At 46.2% G+C, this 24,058-nt stretch overlaps 1 protein-coding gene across 6 annotated transcripts in view; it reads right to left on the bottom strand.

The window, feature by feature from the left end:
* The window catches only part of PTPRM (protein tyrosine phosphatase receptor type M), a 745,633-nt gene that overhangs the window by 63,647 nt on the left and 657,928 nt on the right, over window positions 1-24,058 (bottom strand). For all 6 annotated transcript variants that reach the window (XM_082418591.1, XM_082418592.1, XM_082418587.1 and 3 more), the window contains 2 exons: window positions 21,214-21,290; window positions 17,484-17,520 (listed from right to left, as the gene is read on the bottom strand). In XM_082418591.1, the coding sequence (XP_082274717.1) occupies window positions 17,484-17,520; window positions 21,214-21,290 (114 nt within the window). The remainder of the gene's footprint in view (window positions 1-17,483; window positions 17,521-21,213; window positions 21,291-24,058) is intronic.

Raw genomic sequence — 24,058 nt, 5'->3', positions numbered from 1 at the left:
AGCTCCTGGTGGCGTCGGATGACCGTGGCCATTGTGAGCCAACACCGAGAGTCTCCAGATGCGTGCCTGGTACACAGGGCGCTTACTCTCAGTCCCACACGGTCGCTGGGCTGAAACTGGGGGAGGACCACCTGAGGAGGACCACCTGGGGAGGCTAGGGATGTATTCCTAACCTTCGATGTCTGTCTCCCAAAAGCTGGAAAACACCCTCAGCACGGGGAGAATAACCCACGGAGAGGTCACTGGAGATTGCTCTCAGGGTGGACAAACAGCTAAACTCCTAAGACAAGGAAACAGCAGGCAAAGGATGCTGTGAACCCCACCCCCTCTGGCATGAACGGCTGCAGTGACAGCCCCGGAAGGTATCTGATTTCTGCAGTTGCTGGCTGGGTGCGAGCCCCACGATCACTGTGGCCATGCATTTACAGATGTTGGCACAATAGGCGGGAAGGTTATTCTCAGCAGCTGTCCCCGGGGGACCGAAGCGTTTAAAAGGTAAGGTCCTGCAAATTTCAATAGCATCAGGCCAGTACCACATCCCACTTCCCTGACGATCGTCAGCACGCACAGACCTCTCTCTGCTGAGCAGGAGACGTGCGGACGGGTGTTCTTACACCACCCAGCCCTGGAGGAGCAGCAACAAAAAAGGGCAGAGAGAACTAGAGCAGAATGAAAACAATGAAAAGCCGTGAAAAGTGTAAGTGAAAGACATTCAAGGATGGCTCTATTGTGTAAGACCAGTTCTCTAGTTCATGGGCAGTGGGAGATATTAAAAATCATAATTTCAAACCTTGATAGATGATTCCTACCCCTCCTTTTCACATTCTCATTTCTATATAGTATGTTTTCTGCATTAGAGCCACAGGAAGTCAAGGTCCTTGGAGCTCACGGTGGCGTATCAGAGTTTTTGGAAGGGAAGAAAGGGTACAGATACGAATTGGTATTCCACTGTAAACAGGATAATTCCTAACTTCTTTTGAGCTCTTACTATTTCCCAGGTCTCCTTTGAGTGTTTTACATGTATTATGTCATTAATTTAAAAATCACAACCTTATCTGAAAGGTGCTACTCTTCCCCCATTTTACTGAAAGGAGACTGAGGCAGAGAGAGGTCAGCAAAGTTGCCCCTGGGGTGAGGTCTAACCCCACCGGTCACACTGCTGCCAGGTGAGCATCCAAGGAACTGGGAAGGGCCCTACCTGACAGGTGTGTGTGTACAAGTCATCACGATCCCGGCAAGAGCAGAAGAGAAGGAAAGCCATGTCAACCACCTGAAAACCACCTTTTTAAATGCCTTTTAATATGAGATCAATTTCCCTCCTTTAAGCCTCCCACGGCCCCACTGCTATAGAATAAAGGCCAAGTTCGTGGGCACGTCCTCTCCCAAGGCCCCTTCTCCGCAGCCTCAACCTCCCCTGCATCTGAGCATTTCCAGAACCCAGCACGTCCTGGTTTACTCCCTCCATTTTCACCGCCCCCCCCCAAGCCACGTGCCCCCTGAATGACCAGCGTAGCCTCAGCCTCGGGCTCCCCCACCCTGTTCTCCCCATCTCAGCCACAGCTTGCCTCTGCAAAACGTTACTTTCCTGCTTAAAAATATTCCAAGGGGTTTCCACTGAGTAAAACCCAGATTCTTTAATGAGGCAAATGTGGCCCCGTACAGCCTGTGCCTGGACCGGATCTCCAGTCCCGGCTTTTGCTGTCGCAGGTGCCACCTCCCTGGGACCCCTCCGAGCTTGCTTCATTCATTCTTACCCCCTTCCTGGCCCCTGGTGGGAATCTGAGTGTGCGACCCATATCCACGGGTGAGCACTTAGCCTGCTCTGTGCCAGGCACCCTGGGAGGGATGGTGAGGGATGCAAAAGTGGTAACAGAAATATAGCCCCTGCTTTCAAGAGGCTTGTGGCTGTGTAAGGTGGAGATAAGGCAAGAACACACCACACTCGCATATAAAGTGCAGTAAGGTCGGCGTCCTGGGACTCTCGAACTTCACCTGAGATGTGCACACCTCTGCACACACAAGGAGATTTTCCAAGGGGGACATGGGTAGTTTCTGAAGTAGTAATTTCTAGACAGTTAGCGGCTTTATGGACTCTGCCCAAACTGATCTCCCTGAGGAGTCCAAGGAACAGTGGTCTTTCTCAAACTTGACAAAGCCCTCACTCATCTTAAATATTACTATGGGGCACTGCCCTGGTGAAAAGACCTGCAGGTGTGAAACCAAGGGATGGACTGAAATACTGACCCTGGGAACTCACAGTGCTTCCTGCCTTCCCTTATGAAACATATAAAGGGACAAATTTGGTGTTAAAAATGGGGTGTTTTGGTTCATCCTGAGATGCTCTAAATTCAGAACATCCAAAGTGGTAGAGGCTGGTAACACTTATTCTTTTAACTGGAACTGGGTTGTTCTGTAGGACAGCCAAGTTTTCCTGGATGCAAACCATGGATGAAAGTTTCATGCGTTTTCTTTCAGATTCGGTGTGCTTAATCTGTAAGGTGGTTAAACTCTATTTATCGCACATCATAAAATATTTATTCTCATTATATCAATCCTCATTTTATCTTAGAAAATAATTAAATATCGCCTATCTCCTATTAACAAATAAACGTATATAAACTTATGATGAAAACTTTAGATAGCAACTTAAAATGTTCAAAGGGGGTACATAATTTTTTCAAACTTCTTTTGGGGATTCACAAGGGAAACCATTTGCAGACCACTGTCAGCCAGTGATGTATGTCTACAGTAGTCAACGTCAGGAAGAGATTGTACTTCTTCCTGCAGTGGTGGAGTGCAGAATGGATGTGACTTTGGCTGGACGAATGAGGGGGGCAGGTCCTCTGGGTGAAACATCCAGTAGGGGCGACTTAGTGCCACCTGAGTGGGGAAGGGACACATGGGTGCCATCTTGAGACAACATGCGAAATTTTTACAAGAATTGTGGGTTCGGACTTTATAGGTAGTAGAAGAAGACATTAAAAACACAACTAGGGAGCAATCTTTTAGATTGAAAGCCTACCTTCTAGGAAGAAGGCAGAGGAAGAAGTGTTTGGTTGTCTGAGAGGAGGTGGGCTCAGCCCGATGTGTGACGAGGTATCCACAGCCATAAGGAAGGAAGGAGGAAGGAAGGAAGGGAGGGAGGGAGGGAGGGAAGAAGGAAGGAAAGAAGGAAGGAAGGAAGGAAGGAGGGAGGGAGGGAGGGAGGGAGGGAAGGAAGGAAGGAAGGAAGGAAGGAAGGGGGCCTGGAGGATGTGGGCCCAGTGGGCTGGAAAGCTGAGCCCAGGTATCAAAAGGTCAAGTCCAGAGGGAGCCCCTGAGCTTCCCGCAGGTGTAGACAGACATCAGTGTCCAGAGTGGAGGGATCTACTCTATTTATTGAACAAAAACTCCCGAGAAACAGGACAATGTTGAACATGAACAGTAAAGAACCATAAACAAAGAGATCATGCATTTCCCTCTCATACCAATTAATGAGAGAGAAAGTTATAAAATACTCTAGATATATTACAAAATATGACTATATTCTGAGGATGGCTCCCTGGCATCCACAAGGCCGGTGGAAACCAGCAGCGGAGACATCCAGGCAGTGATGCCTGGAACCCCAGGGCCCGCGAGCAGCGTGTGGCTCCCGGTGGTGATTCCGGGGCAGGAAGGTCACACGTGGCTGGGCAGGGGGACAGGCCCCTGCTGGCCTCACAGTGCCACTGACAGGCTCCCTGGTGCAGAGCAGGGGCTCAGGTGGGCTTCAGGCCTGGGCTGGGCTGGCTCAGGAGCCGGCGGGTCATGGATGCATTGGCTCACCTTTGAATCAGACTGGGGTCGACAGGGCTGCCCTTGGAGGACAGTTTTGGATGCAACCGAGCAGGATTTTAGCGCAGTACCATTGCTTTGTCAGCAAAAGAGCTGAGGGCTCTGGGCTGGAAAGTAAGGGGACCTGGGAAGCGGGCTGAGAAGGATGGTGGACAATTAAATGAGGCAGGTGGGTAAGTCCTCAGGCCAGGTGTGTTTTACATGCACCATCTCATTTATTCAGCATCACAACTATGTTTCTATCCTACGATGAGAACCAGGCTTAGGAGGCTAAGTGACTTTGAAGCTGGGATTCCCACCCACATCAATCCAGGTGCACTTTGAAAATTTCAGAATGACCCCCAAAGCCTGGGGGCCTTGTCTGTGCACATCAGCCTTTAACTACCTGACATGACTGGATGGTGTGGGGTGCACACCGAATGGCAGGAGCACAGAGGGGAGGGGCGGGGACCCTAAGGGCAGTGCAGCTGCAGAAACTAGGAGTCCTGGCTTTGCGCGCTGGCCGGGCGTGGGCTCGGTCAGGCCCTGTGGCATCCAGCTCACTCCATCGGAACCGAAGACCCCTGACGCTGAAACACCGATGTGGAAAAGAGAGGCCTAAGATTTACGCATTCATTTTCAAGCTCTTGCTCATAAATAAAAGTCGCCCTAAATTTCTGATCCATTACTGTTATCATTGCTGCTGGAGATAATCTAGAATAAGTATTATGAAGTCGGTTACTCAACGTTCCAAACATTAGATGTCCCTTCAGTGGTTTCTGAATAAGTTTTTATTACAAAACTTTAAGTGATTTTTCAAGCCGATGCTTCTATAACACTTACGTTTATAATTTTACATTTAGTAGCTTTTCATTTTTGCAGTAGTGAAATGTAAAAGGTAAAATATGCCACCATGCTTTACGGACTGCATCTGTCTGGTATGTCACAAAAGTGATAACGGTGACACAGAAAACAGTTGGCTTCTGCATTAATAATTAATAATCCTTAACAACACTTATTTGATAGGTGCATTTGCTCTCCCCTGAGGCTACTTAAGTGAAAATCATGGAATTTTTATGAATAATTTTTGGTTTTAGCTGCAGACAAAGAAAAGCGAAGTTGAGACGGCTGGGTGCACAGGATGAGATTTGCTTATTTTCCTGAATTGTTAAGAATATTCCCCCTGATTACCATTTGAAAGAAACAATAAAAATCAACTAAAGATTTAGAAGCAAACACTGAGAAATTGTTCCGTGATGGGGAAAACTTGGGAATACTTTATTTAACCTAAATTCAAAAATATAACTGGCAGCATTTTCTAAGGACAGCTCTCACGTGAAACACCCTTTATGTCCAGCATTACAGGGTTAGAATGTCCACCAGTGGAAATATAATTTAGTGACCAGTCCAGTGGAATTTTAATTTTAATTTAGTAAAAGAAGAGAAGATTGGCATTGAAGCTATAATGAAATAATGCCTTGTTAGAAGTAGGGTCATACCTAAATAGACATTTCCCCAAAGAAGATATACAGATAGCCAAAAAACACATGAAAGAATGCTCAACATCACTAATCATTAGAGAAATGCAAATCAAAACTACAATGAGGTATCACCTCACACCAGTCAGAATGGCCATCATCAAAAAATCTACAAACAATAAATGCTGGAGAGGGTGTGGAGAAAAGGAACCCTTTTGCACTATTGGTGGGAATGTAAATTGATACAGCCACTATGGAACAGTATGGAGGTTCCTTAAAAAACTAAAAATAGAACTACCATACGACCCAGCAATCCCACTACTGGGCATATACCTTGAGAAAACCATAATTTCAGAAAGAGTCGTGTACCACAATGTTCATTGCAGCTCTATTTACAATAGCCAGGACATGGAAGCAACCTAAGTGTCCATCGACAGATGAATGGATAAAGAAGATGTGGCAAAAATATACAATCGAATATTACTCAGCCATGAAAAGAAATGACATTGAGTTATTTGTAGTGAGGTGAATGGACCTAGAGTTTGTCATACAGAGTGAAGTTAAGTCAGAAAGAGAAAAACAAATACTGTATGCTAACACACATATATATGGAATCTAAAAAAAATAAAAGGTTCTGAGGAACCTAGGGGCAGGACAGGAATAAAGACACAGACGTAGAGAATGGATGTGAGGACATGGGGAGGGGTAAGGGTAAGCTGGGACGAAGTGAGAGAGTGGCATGGACATATATCCACTACCAAATGTAAAATAGATAGCTAGTGGGAAGCAGCCGCATAGCACAGGGAGATCAGCTCGGTGCTTTGTGACCACCTAGAGGGGTGGGATAGGGAGGGAGGGAGGTAGACGCAAGAGGGAGGAGATATGGGGATATATGTATATGTATAGCTGATTCACTTTGTTTTAAAGCAGAAATTAACACACCATTGTAAAGCAATTATACTCCAATAAAGATGTTTAAAAAAAAAAAGAGGTAGGGTCATAAGTGATGACTTAATTAATGACATTAAACAGTGGGTTTTTTCTTATTTTTCTTTGTTTTTTGGTTACTACATTTCCGTGGTTCTCACACAATGACAAATCCCTTCTTACACTGGAGTAGGTTTACCCACTGCCTGAGTCTTTTTTTTTTTTTTTTTTTAACTTTTCTACTTCTTTTCCTTTTTTAAATTGAAGTATAGTTGACTGGTGAGCAGGAACTTGCTGAGTACCCTGATTCTCCTAAATTGGCTCACAAGGTGCTCCTCTTATATCTGAAAAAACTAGGCATCCACTGTGAGTGCATCCACTTCCTCTAGGACACACCATCCACATGGTGATATTTACACCTCACTCATACCATCCCCTAAAATTCTCCTTTCAGACTGAAATAAGAAAGGGTGCCAACATGAACTGTGCAAACATTCATGGCTTTCTCTAGATAATTAGTGTCATGGGATGTCAGTTTCCAGGTGCATTACTAGAACATATGAAATCCTGATTGGACACCAAAAGGTCATGTCAGATTTAATTAAGAGAAAATCGGTATAAACCAAACACTAATGGACAGGTTACATATAAAATCTAAAACAGCTTGGGAAACCTCTGTCTGTAGTATCAGTCATAACCTCTCAACTCTTGGCTCTTTTTTGGTTAATAATCTGACTTACATCTTATTCACTAAAAATAATTATAAAATACTTAAAAACAATAAAGAACAATATAGTAGGTATTATTTAATGTGTTAATAAAGATAAATTTAATCAATAGCCACTTTCTTCCTAAGAGATACCAGAAACTTCGTATTTAATCGTCACCTTCCCAATTTTTAAATTCATATTTTCTAGTATCTTAGTTCCAATATGAGTTCATCCTATCTTGATTAGTCATTATTATAATTCTTTTTCTGTTGTAAATTTTTATAGCCTTCATAATTTTTATTGTGGTTTTCCTTAAGTTACCTTTGCAAGGACAAGTTTGTGCATTTCCACACCACTCTTAACTATGTCTCAAGTCAACGGTAAAAACAGGTAAAGAAGCACAATTTTTAAAAAAGTAAACTCAAAACAAAATGACCCAAGTATTCTGGATACCTTCTTCCTTTCCCTCACCCATTACTTTAAGACCTTAAAACAAGAAAATAAATGAAAATAGTGGCTTTGAGACCTAACTTTGTCATAATATTTTTAGAAGTTTTCTTTTTTCTTAAACAAAAGCTACATGTGTTAAAATCAATTTGAATCAATTTATTTTGAATCATTTCAAAATAAAAATCTACAAGATCACCCATGGAAGCCTTAAAATAATTTCTGATACACAAACAGTCCAGCCCCACCCAACACAGACAGGCTGCAGAAACAGGCCAAGAGCACACGTCTTCCCCTTTGTCTCCCTCTGATTTCCCCCTCTGCTCCTCTGTCATCATTATTCTCTTTCCCAGATCATTGCTCAGCCCCATTTTCTCCTCCAGTGGTTTCTTGGCCTTCCAAAGCTCCTCTCTAAAGCATCCTTGTGTGATTCTTATATCAGAAATTGGTTTGGACGAAGCCTCTTGGGAAGGGACTTGTCTGGTCTTTGGAATTAAGCTGTTCTCACTTACATGTAGTCTGACTCTAAGGAGGCATCAGAGAGGCCTTCAGGACTCCACGCTGGTGCTCTTTGCTGCTTTCAGAGATGGTCAATGTCTGCAAGACTTCAAAAACTGAAGGAAAATATGCTTTCTGCAGTTGATGAGTTAGCTTATTGTCTTTGCAACCCATGTTTGTTTAAAAGTCAACAACAGTGATGATAATTTTTGTACTCTGGAGGGGGATGCAGGATGCTGGTGAAAATGTAAGTGGTTCCCTTTGGTACATCCTGGAAGAGGCACTAACAGGTGTAGAAGGTGTTAGCTTTTATGAAAATGACATGAGCATACGCTATACTTGGGTTAAAGCCTGACTACCTATGTGCTTTGAGTGACGTGTTTTTGGAATCAATGGAATAATGATAAGAATTTTAGCTAATACTTACTGAGAGGTTGCTGGCAGAGCTGGAATCTGAGCCTCAGCAGTGTAACTTCAGTGTCTACACTCTAACTAACCACTCTGCTCTACTGCCTCTTGCAGGGGAAAAAGCCTTGTCCTAGTTACTGACATAAAACATATTTGTATATGGAAGCAATTTTAGGGCCAAATAAAATCTTTAGGTTTCAAAGATTTGATTGTGACCATGTTGCCTAAGCAAAGGAATATTTGTGAACAGAACCAATAACAGGGTGACTCCTGGCAGGACTAGAATGTTCCAAAGCATTTCTGGAAGCCCCATCTACCTAAATGAACCGTTACTTGGATTTTGTTCCTTCTGGACTATACTCAGCCCTCCTCTAGAATCACGCCACCCTAGCAGTTACATAAACATTTCCAGCTTGCAGTGGTGCCACTGTGAATGGGAATGCAAAGGCTGCTATTATTCTTGACATAGAAACTGAAGGATAAAGGCCGATAAATCAGATTTGAGTGGCGGCAAAGACGAGGCCTCCAAAGAGGAACTTGTGTATGGAAGACAATGGCAGGGTGGTGGGCAGCGTGTGGCAAGGGTCCAAACTCAGATACAGAGATGCAGATGCATTCCCACTGGTCCCTGATCCCCGCGACAGGCTTGATGGAGATACCGCGCAAAGAGCTGGGAGGAGGCGGATGAGAAAGCGTTTGCAGCCTCGGGAGGGAGGAACATGACAGATGTCCACATTACAAGAGCCTGTTGCTGGCGGAGTCACAGAGCATCCATCAGGCCTGTCTCCAAAGAGAACCCTCGCGCACTCATCCTGAGTGCTTGTTCACGCTCTAAAGAGGGGCACAGAGAGAAGGCCATCAAGGAGAAAAGAAAGAATGGCAGCCTTCAGAGTAGAGGGGTTGGGTGACCCAAAGGATCTGCCTGCCTTCTGTAAAGGAGAAGCAAAGTGAAGGGGAAAACCTCCCTTCATATGCTTCAGGGGCCACTGCCAGAGAAATAAAAGCTTGCATTACTCACCATCTTCTTTAATTAAGCTTTTTTTCAGTACACAAGTGGGATCCATTTTTATTTAAGAAAAAGAGAATGAATGTGATAAATGAATAAAGTAGAGGTAAGCTGACACCCTAGGCACGGCGGAGTGCAGGCAATCTCAAGTTTTCAACGGCATTGGGATATCTCCAGAAGCATCCCTTTGAGTGAGAAGGCGAGAAAAAGAACTTGCAGTGGCTAGAAACTTCCTCAAGTCTGCTGCCTTGAGAAACCTGTCCAAAACCGTATAGATGGGCGATAAAGGACCCTGGTCCCGAGACGCAGGAAGAGTGTGGTTCTAGGGCAAAATCAGGCCTCACTTCTCCACCTGCTCAATGGTTTAGGGCTGGGAGAGAGAAACAGCTAAAATACTGCCCACATCTGACGTTGCTGTAAACTCACAGACTGGTAACAGCTGGTTGCTTACATACATGGCACACTGTGTAATTCCTGAGTCACGCTCTATTCCCGACCCTGTACTTAGCAGGCACTTGGTAGATGCACAGAAATATTGGTTCAATTTCCGATGAACTATGCCTGAAAGGAACAGCTTGGCTTTGCAATGAGGGGTGAAGGCCGGGGGAGGCCAGCCCCAGAGAAAGCACCTGCGGGGTGAGTCACAGCTCTGTCCTTTCAGGATGGAACCTGGAAGAAAGATGTGACCCCCTACGTTTTCCTCACTGTTAACCAAGGCCCCTTAGGAGGCCGGAAACACATGATGTTCCTCCTAAGTTGAACACGGAGTACGCACTATTCAAATACGAATGTTCACCCATACAGTTCGCAAATCCTTTTGCAATCGTGACTCATTTGAATTGACACGATGAGAGTCACTTAAATCTATTTGTGCTTTAAGTTTCATCTGTTTCAATTACAAAACAAGAGAGTTGGACTTAAAAGGTTTTTTAAAGTTTCAACCACCTCTAAAAGATGCTATCATTTTTCTACTTCAAATCAGGAACACTTCTAAATTACTCTGAAAGATTTAAAAAGCATTTGTTTCCAGGCAGTTGAGGACCCAGTACCTGTGGGACAGCATTTGTCTTCAAATTATTCTGTATCAACTTAGGTTCTGTTCCTTGAGGGATATGTTTCCGTGATAGCGTCTATGACAACACTGACGGATGGTACCTAACGTGATCTGTTTTTGGTTTCATCTTTTAATATGCAAGCTGTCTTTAAACGTTCTCACTTCTAATCAGCGAGTTTATTAAGACCACAGGGCTGAGCCATGTCTGTGATCCGACCTTTTGGCAAATTGGCCAGTAGCTTTTGAAATTAATCTGGTGAAGAAAAACTATTGTTTTAAAGGAAGTTTGTGGATAAGCTGTTTTCTTGAAATTGTTCATTTTCCCTTGGAAACCTGCAGATGGAGAGTAAGATGAGGGTGGGCCCCGCATGGAGACCTTGGCCCTGGGTGTCGGGAATACCTAGACCTCCTCAGAGGTCACTGTCTCTCCAGGTATAAATCACACTTCCTCAAAGCCTCCCTATTTAAGTTTGGAAACTAGAGCATACTCCAGTTTACCGGGCAATACTTTTAAATCAATCTCTCATAGGATATGATAAGTGAATCCAAACATAACCTACAACCCACTGACAATGCGGGAATAGCTTAGCCAGGAAGAACAATAGCAGCTAATGGAGAGTTTGTACTTGAGGTGTGCGCAGAGCTGGTGCTTGGAGGAATAAAAACAAAAGTTGTTTACTGAAGGCTTAGCTTTTGATTTAAAAAAATGTTTCCTTTCAATTCTACTGAGAAATGATTTCAAGTGCTCATCTCCACCTGGAGGTCAGAACCCAGGAGACAAAAGCTCTTTACAGAGTGTGTAGAACTTGCATTGACCCTCTGGCAAGTCTCCACTTGCTGGGGGAAGCAGTGTGCTGTTCTAGGTACTGGTAATTACTGCTTCAGACGCCTGGGAAAACTTAACCCATGTTCATCTTTCTGAAAATCCTTACTAACAATGTTCATGCCACATAGGGTATGTGGATGAAATGCAGAAGAAACACAAATGAAAAGTAAACAGAATGGAGTCACTGTAGCAAAGTTCCAACTGTTCTGCAGTAGTGGAGGACAGGAGGTATTTCCACTGTAAACCTTCACACCCCACGTTTTTATTATTTTCATGTAAGAGTCTGCCCCTCGCTCAAAGTCTCTGGAGGAAATTTGCTTTAGGTTTCTCTTTTCCAAATTAGTAACAGCTTATACTTGTGGACAAATACGACTGACTATCTAAGGTGTAGTTGGGGGGCCATATATGCATGAGCAGAGTCAGCGTGGCGCTAAGCAAAGTGACTTCGACAAGGTGGACAGTCTCCAAAAACAGTGCCTTGATTTACTGACATGTTGAAAGAGAAAGTGTTCACGAGTACAGGAGGTGACCAGCCCTTAACTTAGAATAGACACAGTCACAGATACTGGAGCTAAAAATCCATCCAGCTCAGTAGACACCGTGTCAGGCCAGCGGAGGTGCCGTTTGGCCTGGATGTTGTATTCTGCTCCCTGGTTGGTGCGGGGCACGTGGCAGCTCCCCATTCACGCGTCTGCTCATCTCTTCACTCCCTCCCGCGCTCCTGCCGGCCCACTGGGCATCTGCTTCGTGCCCGCCCTCCACCAGGCCGTGAGTAGGCGCTTGGGGATTGGCGGATGAACCCTGTGGCCCTTCTGCGGATGCCAGGCCGTGAAGCAGCCATCTGCTGAAGCATCTTCCTCTCGGGGCTGGCCTGAGACACAGACTACCCTTGCCAGGCTGAGGGCAGTTCTGTCCGATGGACAGTAAGTCTCTCTCGGTTCCTGGGTCTATGCCAGCGTGACTTGGCATCCTGAAATGTGACACTGAGCGTTCAGAGTCTCTGGGCAGGAAAGATGAACATATTTTTAATTCTCGATTGTTCAAATCCATATAATTTACTCTCCTTGAGTATAGGTGCCCCGACACCCACTTTATCGTTTCTTTTTTTCTGAATTGTACTAACTCGACAGGGTTGGCCACCCAACTAGAGTTCTGAGCTCGGCCTTGATCTTGCCACGCAGAGTCTCTTTGTTACCATCAGCATTAACTCCTTGGATCGGCTAAGCCCTGGACCAGGGTGTCTTCCAAACAGATGCCCAGATGCCCAGCTGGGAACAAGGCGACTCCAAACGCTCAGTGTCATATTTCAGGACATTTAAGACAATTTTAATTAAGAAGTATTTTCAGATATGAACGTATCATAGAAAATTTGCTTTCTGAGATGCACCACAACTTAGGAGGAAGAGGTTGGATCCTAGACTCATTTTGTAAAAGATTCACCACGTGATTTTGGGGGGTGAGCTTCGTGAGGCCCACAGAAGCGGCAGCACGCAGTGCAAGGTGGGGATCGTACATTATCCTGCCCCACCAGACACTAGAGAGATGCTTGCAGAGCCCTCATGCAAGGCACAGGCACTCAGCTACGTGTTAGTTCTCCCCATGGGCCTCAAATCTATTTATGAAATGAGACGAGTAATATCTTAAATGGTCAGAGGACAGAAAATACATTAAATTAGTTACAGCACAAAGCCTAATACATAAAAGGCACTTAATATTTCCTGAATGATGGACAAAGAAAAATGCCAAGTTTCAGAAAGGAAAGTACTATATAAACCCAAAGTACGAATACAGAAAATGTATCTATCATTTTTTTCTTAAATGAGAAGGAATCACACTTAAAAATCAAGTTTTGACACCAGAACATATTTAATATTAGAAAACATACTTTAGTTGTATGCAACCTGGATTGTTGAGTAAAATAAAAACTACAACTGCCCCCTGCCATTCCTGTTGTCTGAGTCATTCATTTCTATCCCAAATTTTCTTGTGGTTACTCCCCGTTATCTTTGTTTGCAGGTTTTTCTCTCCAGGATAATTCCACACTAATTAATCTTCTTAAAGCACTGTTTTCACCACCACATGGCGTAGAAACAGCCTTCCTTTTTCCCTCCCTGCCTTTCTGCCTTTCATTAAATAACGCTCCTTATTCAAAGCCTCTTAATCATGTCCTCACTTTACCTGTCAGTTCTTTGTTCTTAACCCCTCTAATTCAGGGGTCTTAATCTAGGGGGTATAGATCTTTCAGGCTGGATTTTTAGTAAGCTGGAGAATGCCTGAACTTCCGTGTAAGACTGTGTGTCTGTGTGAATTTTTCCTGAGAGACGATCCACTTCAAGAAGCAACCCAGAAGACCCAAGATGCCGTGGATGAAGCCCCTTCCCCCTCAGGCGGCCTCCCTCCTGCCCACTGCCAGGCGCCGTGCTCCTCCTGGACCTCGGGTGTCCTCCCGCTCGGCCCATCCTCTGGATGAAGACCCGCCTCCCGCTCTATCCTCCCCCCTCCAGCTCCTCTGAAACCCGGCCAAGCGCGGGTGCCCTACCCCGTGACTGCGATGTGCCCCCCCGGATTTCCTATCCTCTGGGTAGGATCCCCCCATCTTTCTGTGCATCTCCAGCCCACAGATGAGCTTGGAAGTGCGGCAGAGGGGATGGGGCGCTGGACAGCCATGTCCATCCCAGACTTACAGCCATTTCTTCCACAACTGCCTCGCGCTGTCTTTCCTGAGTTCTCTGAAGCAGGACCCTTGAAGTCAGTTTGAAAAATAAACCTAAACAACAATGAAGAGAACGCTTCTCGTTCTCGCACCACGTGGCTGGCAGGCATTCTCCCAAATCGTCTTGGAGGACCGGTTCTGATGTGTGCAGCTTCCTCCAGCTCATGGCCCGTGTGGTGGTCTCCATGGGGAATCTTGTGATTGATTATGATCGGTTCTGGGTGACCCTACCCACCTGTGTACTGCCTCTCTCCGTGAACCAGCTTTTGAAATCCCAGCTCTGCCCCGGCTCTGAGTGTGGAAAAGCAGTCACAGACGTGAGTTCCTCTCCTCTGACCCCTGGCACGCCAAGTCGTAAGTCCTGAGTGTTATAATTGTATTAATGGCTGGCCAGGCAGATGTGATGAAGTGCATACCGGGTCATCAATATACTAGCTGCCAGATGGAAAACAATTAAAGGGTGGGGAGACGGGAAGAATACACTCAAAAAGCCACCGATCTGGCTTGAATGCGGTCCCTTCAATTTGCAGAAACATTACCATTATCATCAAAGGTCAAAGCCAGTTACTGGTGGAAAAAATCAATAAAGTTGAGGGAGGGGGAGAGGCCGAAGGGATAAATTCATGACATGCCCTCTGTATTGAAGGGACTTGCTAGAAATCTATGTGTTTCCAACTCTTGGGGATAAAACCAGTTGTCAGGAAAATGGACCATTCATGTAGTTTCAGGGGTTCCTGCTGTGAACTGATTTTAAAGACTCAGTGCAAAATAGAGAGGAAAAAAAAAAAAGAGCAAGGAGGGATTCAAAAATTGCATCTGCCTGTTAGTCTTCATCACCCTTTTTGCTGGACTTTGAGAATCAGCTTGTTTGTGGTTTTTGTTTTTTTAATGAAAGCTACCCACGAGCATGTTCTATATACCTTGTCCAGATCAATTACTGCAGATGAGCAGAAATCTTTATTACCGGCAACCCGAGGCCACCACTTACACTGCGCTTGTGGCACACACTAGAAAACACATTCTGACCTATTAATCTGCACATCACGGTCTGAAGGTATTACTCATAACATGATGGGTACTGTCTGGACTGAATATTAGATAAAAAATCTGCTCACTTCTCCCTCCTCCTGCTGCACCAATAATAGCGATGTAAGAAATGCCTGGTGGTGAAGTCCAATCTGTAGCCCACCCAGCACCGAGGAAAGGGCCACGCTCTGTGCAGAGCGGGGTACCCTTCTCTGCTAAAGGCACCGTGGTGGTCTCCTACAAACATTACATTTGCTATTTCTCAGCTGCCTACAAGTATATCTGCTCATTAATACTTGAGAGGTTGAAGGCTGCCAAGGACGACTGCTAAGCAATTAAGTATCGTGACCTCCCTCAGGGACAGAGGGGCAGACAGAATGAACGAAGGGAGGAGACCCATGTAGGGCTTTGGGGGTTTCAATCTCTACTTCTGCTGCCTATTCAGTCACATGAATCTACAGTGAAAACTGTGAAAATTTGAATCAGATTTAATGTTTTGCTTATACTTTCTATGAAAACGTGGGCTGCTAATCAAGAACTCAGAAGCGTTTTGTATATTTTGCAATAAAATTTTCACGTAAATTTGTAAAAACTGCAAATTTCAAATAATCATCAGATGTATTAAATCAGAGCTGTTATGACCCTGACTTGGGGGCATTCTGAAAGCCTTGCGGATCGATGTGAAGCACGAGCGATGGTTCCTCCACAGCCATTGGTTAGTTCGGTTTGGAAGCTCCCAGGGTTGGACTCAGAGGTCCGGAAACACGTCCTCGTTCTGTCTAGATGTGAGACAAGCTGGGCACTTGCTCTCTGAAGCCCTTAGCACCTCCTAACGAGGGCCTGCCTTGTGCCAGGCTCACACTGGACACTGCCCGTGCGGTGTTTCTTCTGACTGCAAGGCGACCTTGGAAGGAGACCTTACTGACGTCATTCCAGGGAAGGAAACACACTGGACCCGGGTGTAGAATCTATAAGTGGTGACATAAGACTGTGGACTCTACGAGTGGTGCCACCAGGTTTTTTGCCGTGGCCGTGGGGATTGAGGGTAAGGCTCCATTTCGGCTACACCTAGAGTTTGTCCACCCCAGAGCTCTGGTGCCCAACACCACCAGTGGGGAAAAGCCAAATGTAGCTCTTTAAGTCAACATTAAAACTTCAAACTCAGTTCCTCACTCGCAGTGCATACATTTTGAGTATCAGTGGCCACGAATGACTAGCGGCTACCATACTGGATGGCACAGACAGAGAAGACTTCCACCAATGCAGGAAGTTCTACCGGCCGCTGCTGCTCTAAGTGTTGGGATTCTGGTCTCTGGCTACGACCGCCTCTTCTACCTCGTGACTCATTCACTGAACTTGGCCTCAATCCTTTAGCGCCTACCTTCTCCTCGTGGCACACTGGACACCTCTGACCTCCCCGCCTCCAAGCTGAGACTTTTCCAACCATGATTTCTTGTCATCCTTGGTTCCCTTGCTCCTTGACTTTCTCTTGGGCAACCCCTGGCCAACCCCTAAATGTTGGCAGGTTGCATCCTTTCGATTTCCCTGCTCTTGTTTCTGGGATATGATGCATTACCAGAAACGATGATAAAATAATAAAAGGGAGAGAACGTACTCTCTATTCATCCCTAACTCTTCAACCCTAGCAGGTCCTCTCTGCTTCCCAGCACTTCTTTGGTTCACCTTGTATTGACTCACCAACTCAACCCTGACAATGCCTCTTCCTGAAATCCTCAGATCTCCCACGACCCTCACCCTCTACAGATGACCCGCCCCATCGTTGGTGGGGTCTAAAAACCACGCCGTGTATATATATGTACAATTGAATCGCTTTGTGATTCAATAGCAGAAATTAACACAACATTGTAAACAACTATACTTGAATAAAATAAATTAAAAAAGAACAAAACCACGCCATGAACTTCCCCAACACGTTCCTCTGACTTTCTTTCTGTTTCCTTTAGCCAAAGTGAGCCACCAACTGCTTTCTACCCAGGAGCACTGACTCGTTGCTTTCAGATCTTTGCTCGTGATGTCTCTCTCAATTAGATGTTTTCTCCCCACAAGCTCACCTCTGCCACAAGGCTGTTTTTGAATCATCCCACCCAAAAGCCACCTCTTTCTTGTCCGAGTTTCCCTAACCTGTTATCTGTACCTTGCACAGAAGGTTTTAAGTGATACTGCATGTGCAAATGTCCTCCCCACTGACCCACACCAATGTGAGAGGGGTGCTTGCTGGATTCGGCTTGCATTCCCAGCAGTGACCAGCCCAGGTCTTTATTCAGTACCTATTTATTCAACGAATATCTATATATCAATTTTTGCAAATGTCAGATTAATTGCTAAGGTAGACAGAGTTAATTCAATAATTAACTGATGAACGCATTTCTTCTAATGATCTCAACATGAAGTTCTAACTGAATGATTACATCACCAGGACCTCTGATGGGAAACCAGGGTGCATGTGTTGACGGCTAGCACTGCAATCATCGGGGCTGCAGCACTGTGCAACAGAGCTCCTAGGGAGGGTGGGCTGGGTATGAAATGACAGAGCGGGCAAACAACCAAAGAAAGACATCAAAGCTGGAATCAACTTACCTTGCGTAGCAATATAATGATTGGGTCGATGATAGCCCTAAAAATAAATGAGAAAGAATATTTGACAAACTGAAAAATCAATAAGCAGCACAGAAGTCACATGCTAAGTTTGCCAAAATGAATGCACCTACAAATACCAATAGCTGCATCATTTGAAAGTTACATGACCAGACCTGGGACCACCGAGCACCTCTTAATAAGCCAAGGTGCATCAAATATAACAGTTCTGATGCCTGCACGGCGGGGAGTGGGTGAGTAACTTAATCACACACAGGCTACGAGATGATGGATGAGCAAAAAACACCAACAACTTATGGATTTTCTGAAATAACATGACCACGACTCTGATTAGAGTGTAAACCGGCTAGGAATGTGCAAGAGGATTTCATCTGTGTTTGGGATGTTATTGGCAATGTGACAAAGCTTTAACGCATATTCTGTTACATCAATATAGGCAGTTATATCAACAGTAATACTAAACATCATTTTTAAACACTGCTAATACCAAGATATGATGCTGTAGCAAGGACCAGGAATTTAAAGAGGTAGAAGTTCTGCAAGACCCCTTCCTTTTATCATGACCTTACAAGAAGGGGGAAAGATGAAAACTGGGACCAAAGCAAGAAGGAAACAAGGGACGTCACAGGATCGATATCTGGGAAAGATAAAGCCAATTTAGAGAAAATGGCACACAGGTAACATATAATATCACCACGGACCTTAATACTTCCCCTTTCTGTCCCCTGAGATGACCCAAAATACTCTGCCCAAAGCCAGCTGAGAAAGAGAATAAAGATACTTGGAGAGGAAATACCAATTTCTCAGACCACTTAGATGCATATCTGTTAGATCTTTTTGCTCTTAAAAGCAAGTCTACAAGAGGGAACAACCAAAGCAAACACATTCTTTTGTACAACTGGCCTGCTGCAGGTGTCTGACATAGAGTCATGACAGATATTAGAGTCATGACAGATATTAAGTAGGGTTATTCAGATGATCAGTCGCTTCCTGCCAGCTGGTAAGCTGCACGAAGCAAGACCTGGCTGGACTCATCACCGTACGTGCCGGTCTGCAAGGTGCTGGGAGATGGGGGCTCACTGTTACACTGCAGCAGCTGGCACGGTCCATGGAGACCTCTGATGCTGCGCACAGTGGCAGTCCCCAGGCCTCCCCTGCTTGACCTGCCAGCAGCATGAACACAACCGAACCGCCGCAATGCCTTCTTCACTGGCTTCCGGATGTGACGCTCTGGCTTTCTTCCTGCCTGGCCGCGGCTCCTCCGTCTCCTTCCTTCGTCCCCTCATCCTGTCCCCGGTGGTGATGCTGGGACGCCCTGTGTCTGGACTCTCCTCTGTCTACCCCACTCCCCTGACGATCTCCTCCAGCCTCACGGCCGTCAGCATCCGGTATCCCGGGAGCCCTGCATCCTCACTTCCTGCCGGGCCTTTGCCCTGAAACCCTGGGGCGAACCAGTGCCGACTCACACCTCCACTCGGACGTCTGATGTACATTTAAGGCTGAACACATATAAACCCAGCTCCTCGTTTCCTCCCCACTCCGAGTCTGTCCCACCACAATCCTGTTCAGATAACGGTGACCCCACTTCCTGAAGGCATGCGGGCCCCTCCTTCCCCAGCTTCCACCTCAGCTCAGACCCAGGATCCTCCCACCTCCCTCCCTCTGGCCGCCTGCCCCGGGCCAGGCCACCCTCAGCCACCTAGCGGGCCTCCTCGCTTTGACCCCCTCGCCGACCTACAGTTCGTCCTCCTCGCGGCTTCCAGATCCCTCACTCCTCTGCGCACGTCCCTCTATGACCGCCCAGCTCACAGGACGAGCCCACCTCCTCACCACCGTGGACGTCACCTGCCCAGACTTCCCTCACCCCATCGCCCGGACGCCACCCTCTTCTCCACCAGCACCCTCCACAGCTGCCGGGCATGCCCCACAGCCAGGCCTTTTCCTGGGCTGCCTCTCGGCCTGGAGGCTCAGCCCCCAGATATCCCCCCGGCCCAGACCCCCACCTTCTCGGTGGAGCGGACACTCCACCGCCACTGTGTTCCTCCTACCGTCTACGACACCAGAGACACTTAACCGACTTGTTTCATTTGTGATCTCTTCCTCCCGGTTAGACCAACAGATCCATGATGTCAGAGCTTTCTTTTTGGTTTTCGTCTGAATTGTGCACAGTTACAACACCAGTGCCTCAAACAGTTACTGACCTGTAATAGGTGCTCAATAAAATCTCATTGACTAAGTGAAAAGGGGTCCTGAACTCTGACTCTTTTCTCTGTTAAAACGAGAACTAATGAATCTGGTATTTTCATTACTTTTAGGTCCTCCCTCCTCTGTGTCTCTACCCAGCCGTTCTTTAAAGCTTAGGTCCAATGGCCTCCAGGACGAAGCCCGATCTGATCACAGCCACTCCTCAGAGGGTGGTTCGCCAGACGCTGAGGACTGACAGCATCCGAGGCCTGTGTCAGGGGCAGGGGTACAGCGGGACCCGGACACTGTCCCTCTGCTCGAGGACCCAGAGGGTTGTGGGAGCTGGGACTGCGGTGTGAACAACGTTCTCCTGGACTCTCCCCAGGGAACGAGTGTCAGCGTGAAGACGTTTCTTACTTCAGCTCCTAAGTTGTGAGGCCTCGGGGAGAAGGTACAAGGTCTTGGGCACCTCTGAGCACTGCTGTAAGGCACTCCCTAAATATTTCCCAAATGAAGTAATAAGTGCAGAGTGTGCCTTTGGAGGAAACCTTGCTTTAATAAAAACTTCTACCTTGGATTGGATATGTTTTTGGTCATCATCAAATGTAGGGTCTAGGGGTCTCTGTTTGAAGACTGAGATGCGAATTAGTCTTCAAATAATCCTCCGTCAGGCCTCAAATCTATAACCCTCAAATGCCAAACCCTCCCAAGAGGCACTACACATAACAATCTTGCAGTCATTTTCAGAGAACTCTCAGAGATTGTAACGCTAGTATTTTTAGTAATACTCAACCAAGACAAGAAAGGAATCCACATATCTGAATAAAACTTGTGCAAGGAAGTCCTGATGGATTAAGAAACGGTATGAAGTCCAAGCACAGGGGATGCCTTGGGAACTGAGATCTGTTTAATGTAAACTTGGGCCTTGGAGGTAACAGCAACTTTCCCTTGATTTTCAGTCTATACTTTTGATTTCATTCTTTCTTTCAAGTGAAAACATGCTGTCTCCCAAAGAATTTATTCTAATGTAAGACATTAAGTTAACATGATGCAGAATGAACAAAGGAGCAGGCTTCAATAATTAAGCAGCCTGCATATTTAATGACACGTCTTGCATGCATCAGAGGTCCTGGCTAACAGCTGCAGACGACTTTGAAGGCAACTTGAAAGTGCTGTGATGACAAGAGATGGTAAATCATCAAATTAGGAATTAGAGAGTTTTGTCCTATTAATATGCAAGCAGACTCTTTTAAGTGTCAAATAATCCAAGTTGTTGACAAAAAAATGGAAATACCATTTTCTTAGTCCACAGAAGCGTGGGATGGCAAAGAAGGCAGGGAACGTCACGGGGAGCTCACCAGCCCGAGGCTGACATGTCTTCATGTATGGGACATGTTCTGCGTGTATGGGACAGGGCATGTGTTTGCTCCCGGGGTTGGACCAGCCTGTGTCCACCCATCTTAGAGCAGACACACGGGGTGCTATGTGTCAGAACACACGGGTTTACCGACAGTTTCAAGATACATACATCGATATAATTTCCGTTGATATAGTCTGAGTTGTTGTCTCCTTCTATGGTCTGCAGCCTCACCCGGGAATGATCATCTGCAAAAGGAAAAAAACCAGCAATTAACAAGAGCTATCTGTCGAGCTGCTCAGAGCCCCACCATGTTAAGCACATTACAGAGAGGTCATCCACATCCACGCTGCTTTAAAGATAAACGAAGAATTAAATACTACACGCCTACATTCTTGCTCTTAAGACAGGGAAGGGTTTTTATAATCCTTTGCGTTTTTACAGGAAATCTCATTAACTTATTCTTTGATCATTTACAGACGTGAAGCATTGGCAGAGGTTTGAAACTTCTACCTAGAGTCCTGTGAATCACAGTGGAATGATTTCTTGATTTCTTGGACTGGAAATTCAACAACTTCACTAAATCACATGTGAGCCCTGAGATTCTGAAGGTTGCCTGTGACATCCACCTCGACAAATGATGGTTATAAACCACAGCCCAGCCTCCCAGGAGATGTGGACACGGTTCTAACCTCAGTCACTGGCCCAGAGTTCTCTCCCTCTGCCCCGAGGGCATCGGCCGGTGGAGCAAGGCTGTCCCCATCAGCCACGTGACCCCAGGCCACTCAGTTACACCACCAAGCCTCGGCCACTCACCTGAAGGAGGGATGCCAGCGCCTGCCTCAAATTGGGCTGTTTTAATGATTAAACAAAAACACAAATTGCCAACACACACCAAATACTGTATAGGGGTCGTGATGGTGGTACCAATTAGCTACAGTAAACATTTTTTCTGAATGGAAAATTTTCTCCATAAATGCTACTGAGACATCTCAATAATTTCCTTGAAATCTAAATTTTAAAAAGGAAAGTGCTAAAACCTCTATAAGGGCATGGATTTTCCTGTTTTGCTCACTGCCCTACCCCTGACCCCTATATCAGAGTCTGGAACATCGTAGAATTTCCCCCCAATATCTTTTAAAGGAGTCAAAAGTGAACTTTTTGTTTTTTTAAAAAAATGCGTCCTTTAAAAATTGTTTTCCTAAATGAATGTTCTTTGAAGCAGAGGAGCCCTTTCTTCCAATGAAAGCTTACACCCAAACCCAATATTTGGCAGATAAAGGCCAGCTGCTCTGAGGGGGAGGGAGTGTGGTCTCTGACAGCTGGTCTGGGGGGAACACTTTGCAAACCACTCTTCTCCTGACGCAGGGCAGTGGAGGTCCTGCCTCTAAACTGCCGACATGTCATTTGGGTTAGTGGGTGAGAAATGACACCCCCAGGCTGAGGCAAGAGCCAGGAGGCCTGCAGGTGACAGACCGTCTGACCCAAGGTCACCGGACGAACTGTCGATTTGAACCCGTTCCTTGGCTTGACGTGCTAATGAGTGAGAGCCAGCGTTTCAGCCGGTCCCTCTGGTTCAGCCCTCCTTGGAGGAACGTTCTGTTTCCAACAGTGGGGCTAGAGGGAGATCCGTGTCGAGCTTCTAACTCTCCGTCATTGATGGGGCTTCTCACCCCAGTTCCTGACAGACGGTCATATCATTTCCTGTCTGTGCCTTACGATTAGCCTGGGCTCAGTACATTTACCCGGAGAGTGGGGATAAAGTGGGTGGGACACGGGCGAAGCCTGGAGGGAGCCGTGTCTCCCTGCTCTGCTCAGGGAGAACACATGCGGGCAGTGGTCCCGCGTGTGGGCTCTGGGGTCAGGGGTGCCGCTTGGAACCCCTCACTTGTGATTTCAGGCGAGTTGCTTCGTCTCTCTGGGCTTTCCTTTCCTGAGCTGCAAAATGGGGATTCACAGTGCCTCCCCATGGGGTTACGGTGAGCATGAAAATAACACACAGAAGAGATGAGCGGAGAGCCCGGTATACAGCGAGTGATGGATGACGCCAGCTGCTGTTATCACCACGTGCTGGGTGACACACACTCGTGCTTTGCTTCTCACCATCTTTACACTGGCTGCCCAAACTGACAAGAGCAACCCAGGACCCACGGGCAGGCAGGAATTTTCCCCGTGGTGACCCGCTCCAAGAACTAGTTTCCTAGAATCCATTTTGCTTAACACCAGAGGCCCCTGTCCAGAGTTTGCCCGTGTCGTGGGGGGGCAGGTTCTTGGGGCACTGGGACGTGTGGATTGTCACCGCTTTCGCACGTGCTGGCGGAGCCAGTGCACACACGGCTACTGCAGAGGGAGCTCGAAGCGGTTCTGCGGGTAAAGCCATTGGAGCTTCCCGAATGAGAGATGCTACAACAGAATCGGACCACGGCTCTTCTGCACACGCTGGGCTTTCAGTCGGCTCCTCGGAAGGAGGTTAGGTTCACTCCCTGTTCTCCCTGACTTTCCCTGGGCTGTGCTTTAAAAGGCAGGCACCGCATTCGAGCCTCCTAATCTTTAGACGCGAGGCTATCTCAGGATCTGTTGTTCTCCTTGTCAGAATCCCTCCTCTTTCGTGCTTTATCTCCCTGAGAACCTCAGGACGAATGCTACCCAGTCCCCGTGATCTACCACCACTGGGCCTCTCAAGTGGTTCTGGAATGTTCTCAGTAGGGACTTCGATCTCAGACAAGGCTGCACTCTCATCTCCCATCAACAGAGCCTTTGAAATAAAGAATTTCCCCAACATCTTCTACTATTCAATCAGTTAACCCCCCCGCACAGGTTTTTTTTTTAACTTCACTGCTATTTCTCCATTTTTTTTAAAGAGCAAAACATGCCAAAGATTTTTATTTAGTTAATGAAGGAAGCAGGAAGATGTTACAACTGGTTCGAGGAGAATTTACCAGCAGATCTATATCCAGATCTAGTTATCTAGATAGATAAATAGATATAGATAGATCAATCTATGCAGGTATATAGA

This window comes from Balaenoptera physalus, assembly GCF_965194825.1.
Source record: "Balaenoptera physalus genome assembly, chromosome: 12".
Classification (NCBI taxonomy): domain Eukaryota; kingdom Metazoa; phylum Chordata; class Mammalia; order Artiodactyla; family Balaenopteridae; genus Balaenoptera; species Balaenoptera physalus.
This window is presented reverse-complemented; position numbering and strand designations above follow the sequence as displayed.